The 3,843-nt window shown below is 39.6% G+C and overlaps 1 protein-coding gene across 1 annotated transcript in view; it reads left to right on the forward strand.

Moving 5' to 3' along the window:
• The first annotated feature begins 262 nt into the window (after window positions 1–262).
• Window positions 263–3,843, forward strand: part of UNC13D (unc-13 homolog D) — a 54,709-nt gene continuing 51,128 nt past the window's right edge. The window contains 1 exon segment of the mRNA XM_042454714.1: window positions 263–392. Within this exon segment, the coding sequence (XP_042310648.1) occupies window positions 348–392 (45 nt within the window). The 5' untranslated portion in view covers window positions 263–347.

A 3,843-nucleotide genomic window follows, 5' to 3' on the forward strand; every position in this document is an offset into this window, starting at 1 on the left:
GGAATTGCAGGCCTGCAAGGTGTTGTAAAATTGTACATCCCAGCAGCCCTAGGCAGCATAACTGAGGATGAAGAATGTTGGGAGTTGCAGTTCAGCAACTTCTGGAGGGCTGCACTTTGCTCACCTCTGTTCTGGAGAAATTACAGCTCAGTAACTGGAGAGCCCTGCACATTTCCGTTTGCTGTTACGATGGTCAGAGTGTGATAAAAGAATGTGGTTTCCTCTTAAGCATGTGAGAGCCGATGGGAACAGTTAGTTAGACGGAACAGGCTTCTGACTTCAGAGTTCTATGCTTTTGTCTGACATCTTCCTCCACTTAGCTCAGGCTTTTCCTAGTCCTTTGCAGCATGGAGGCCCCAGGGCTGGCAATCCTTACAGAAGACAGCAGAAAAGTATGTAACCTTTTAACAGTAGAATGCTCTCTTTCAGTCTGTTAAGATACTGAAATCACATGAAGTGTGTTAGATATGATCTGAGCTAGCAAACTGCTTTGTGACAGCATAATAGAATCAAATTTTAGTTACACAACCATCCTCTGGTGTATGTTCTGCTAAGAGGCCATGATTACTGCACAGCTGGATTTCCAAAATGAAAGCTATTTCTCTAGCCATAATAGTATGTGCTAGTCTCTTCTTTGTGAGAGCAGTGATATCTACCTTTGACTCATCAGGGAGTGTGAAGAATCTAATGGTAGGGTTCCAGTCCTGGAAAAGAAATGGGATTATGTGTAAATCTAGACAATCACTACTATGTTCTCACTAGATCAGTAATGTGATATTGTGTTCTGGATATTGGTCTAACTGGACTGCAACCCACTGGACATGGGGTGCATCACAAGCTAGTAATTCTTCCTTACTGTTTTATCTGAGGTTACCAGACCTCAAGGTCTGAAACCTCTCCCTGTGGTCTCAGGACAAGAAGAATGCTGTCTTGAAAAGAAAATGTTTTTCCCTTGAGTACTATTGATACCTGCTAAGAGAGCAAAATGGAGGAAAGAATGAATGAAAGAAAAGGGAAGATGGTTAGCCAGGAGTTATGGACAAGAAAGGGAAAAAAGAAAGTGGGGCAGATATATAGATATATATATATAGTGAGGGAGAAAGAAGCCAAGGAAAAGAGACACTGACTAGAGAACAAGATAAATGTCAAGAAGAGTTGAGGAGATGGGAGGGGAGAAGAGGAAAGAATATGAGAAGTGAAATAAAGAATAAAATAAAAAGAGAAAGAAATCCAGTGCCAAAGCACTAAGCTGAGCTGAAGAAGAAAGACAACCACATTAACCTTTTCCCTAATAATGGTGCAAGCCTTGTGCACCTCAGACCAACTTTGTCTCCCTGGACTATAACTCTTGCATGTTGTTAAAAGCAGTATTGGCAAATGTTCAGTTAGCACTGAATTTGAAAACTTAATTTCCATCTCGATAATTATGTTCTCCGTGTTGATACTTTGTGTTTGTTGTTTGAATGCAGTGCTCTGAGCAACTATGGTTGATATTTAAAGGGGTCATTCAGATGTCATTTTTTTTAGTGGAACTATGCAAATAATCTCACTCACGCATTCTAGGTTGGTTTTTCATGCTATGGAGATGCATCTATGTGCATCTCTGGGAGTTTGGTTGTTCACATCTGTGAGCACTCGAATAAGCATGGAGTTGATGATGCAAATTAATTCGAAACGCATTCAGGGCTTGCAGAGTTTAATCCCGGATCTATATGCATCGATAATTCACACTGCCAACGATGCAAATCTTTTTTAAAAAAAAACCTTGGGAAAAAAACTAGTATCAATTACCTTGGGTTAAGTAGGGTTTTTGACAGCCCTCCTTCAAATTAATTGGGTGCATTCAGGATGCATGTGAACAACAGAGATTCAACCCGGATTCATCCTGGATTATTTTCACTGTCTCTATAATCCCAATGACATGGTATCGCCAGGGGTTGCCACTAGGTCTCTGGCTTTGGCACTGAAAAATCAGAGTCTGGGGTGCTTCTGACCTGTCAACCTTAGTTTTACCTGATCTCAAACTTATCCTTTTCTGAAAACCTTGTGTGTGTGTGTGTGTGTGTGTGTGGGACAGATTATTTATTTTTATTTTTATTTCAATATTTATATCCTACCTTCTATCCAGAGATCTTAGACCAGCATATAGTATAACCAAACTGACAATTGAAAGCTGCATGAATAATGAAAATCATTTCAAAAGGTCAAAAACAGATTAGGAATGTGTAGGAATATAGGTAAATTCAATAATCAGGTCATCTTAGTTTACCCTCGAAGTAACATAATAGTATACTTCTGAGAGTTTTTATACTAAGATGTAACTTGTTATATGTGGTATTGTATATTATAGGTATTTGTATTTTCTGTAGTAGTAATGTATTTGTTATGTACTTGTCTTGGTGTGTCATTTGGATTGTTTATAATTAAAATTAAAAAAGGTCAAAAACAGATTAAAAGATATAAGAAAATATATAGTTTAAAACAAATTGAAGGCACATAACATGCAAGGATTTCAGTAAAATCAACCAGTACCCAAAAGTGTTTGTGAACAACCCTGTTTTCACTTGGCACCTGAGCAGCAGCAGTGTTGTTACCAATTGGGCCTCCAAGGGGAGGGTGTTCCATAAGTGGGATGTCACAGCAGAAAAGGTCTTCTCCTGTGTCTTCCAACACTGTATTGCCCAGACTGATGGGACACTGAGGAGGCCCCCTCCAGCAAACTGTAAACATTAGGGGCCCTGGTGGCGCAGTGGTTAAATGCCAGTACTGAAGCCACAAAGTTGTGAGTTTGATCCCAGAGAACTCCCAGGTTGACTCAGTCTTCCATCCTTTCATAGGTTGGTAAAATGAGTACCCAGCTTGTTGGGGGCCATTGGCTTACAGAATGCTTAGTTCACTATGAAGTGGGATAGAAATGTAAATACTATTGCTATCTGTTAAGCAGGGGATGTCCTCAGCCACTTGGGACTTTAAATGTCTTTACAAGCAATTTGAATTCGGAGCGGAAGTCAATTGTCAATACCTGGCAATAGTGGGGAATATAGACTAGCATGTGTATGTTAATTCCAGACTGCTATGGGAACAGTAGGGGAACTGACTGCTTTTTTGCCTTTTTGTTAGGGGCAGGCACTCTGTCAAAAGTGCATCTGGACTGCTTTTCCACGCAGCTCAGGGAGGGAGAACAGCCGAGAGCAAGATATCATTACACCTAATTAGAAATGGTGGGTTGTCAAAGCAGCCACACTTTTTCTTTCCTGGAACAGGAAGGTGTTTTTCGTTCTTCATAAAATAGGGCATATTTTATCCCATTAAGTTCCAAGATCAGATTCACAGAATGAGTGCAATTTTTTTATTAGTCATCTTAACTTTGTTCCGTCTCCATGGTGGTGCCAGCACTTAAGGCTAGTTTTCTATAGCTGGCAGTTCCTCAAGATAAGCAGATTCTCCTGAATTATTTTCCAACAAATTTTTACCCAGTCAGTTTGTTCTGAAAATAGTGGAAGAACACTTGCCTAAAATGAAATAAACAACATTTTTAGCCTTTCCTCCTCTTGTGCAAAGTATAACAGTGCAGTCTTATTAAAGAAAAGTTCCATTTTTTTCAAGCTGTTGATCACAGTCTCCAGATATCACTAACCATGAAAGACCTCAGCTTTCCTTGAGAAGTGCTTGTTGCCATGAAGTCGCTTTTGACAAATGTGAAAGCCAGTAGGCCATTGCTTTTTAATATTACTGACAGACAATAAGCTTTTGAAAGCAAGCAAACCCTAGTGGAGCTAAGAACATCTTATTTTGAGAAAAATGACACACTTAATTTAATGAGGACAGTGCAGTATGAGATTG

Source organism: Sceloporus undulatus, chromosome 2 (assembly GCF_019175285.1).
Source record: "Sceloporus undulatus isolate JIND9_A2432 ecotype Alabama chromosome 2, SceUnd_v1.1, whole genome shotgun sequence".
NCBI lineage: Eukaryota > Metazoa > Chordata > Lepidosauria > Squamata > Phrynosomatidae > Sceloporus > Sceloporus undulatus.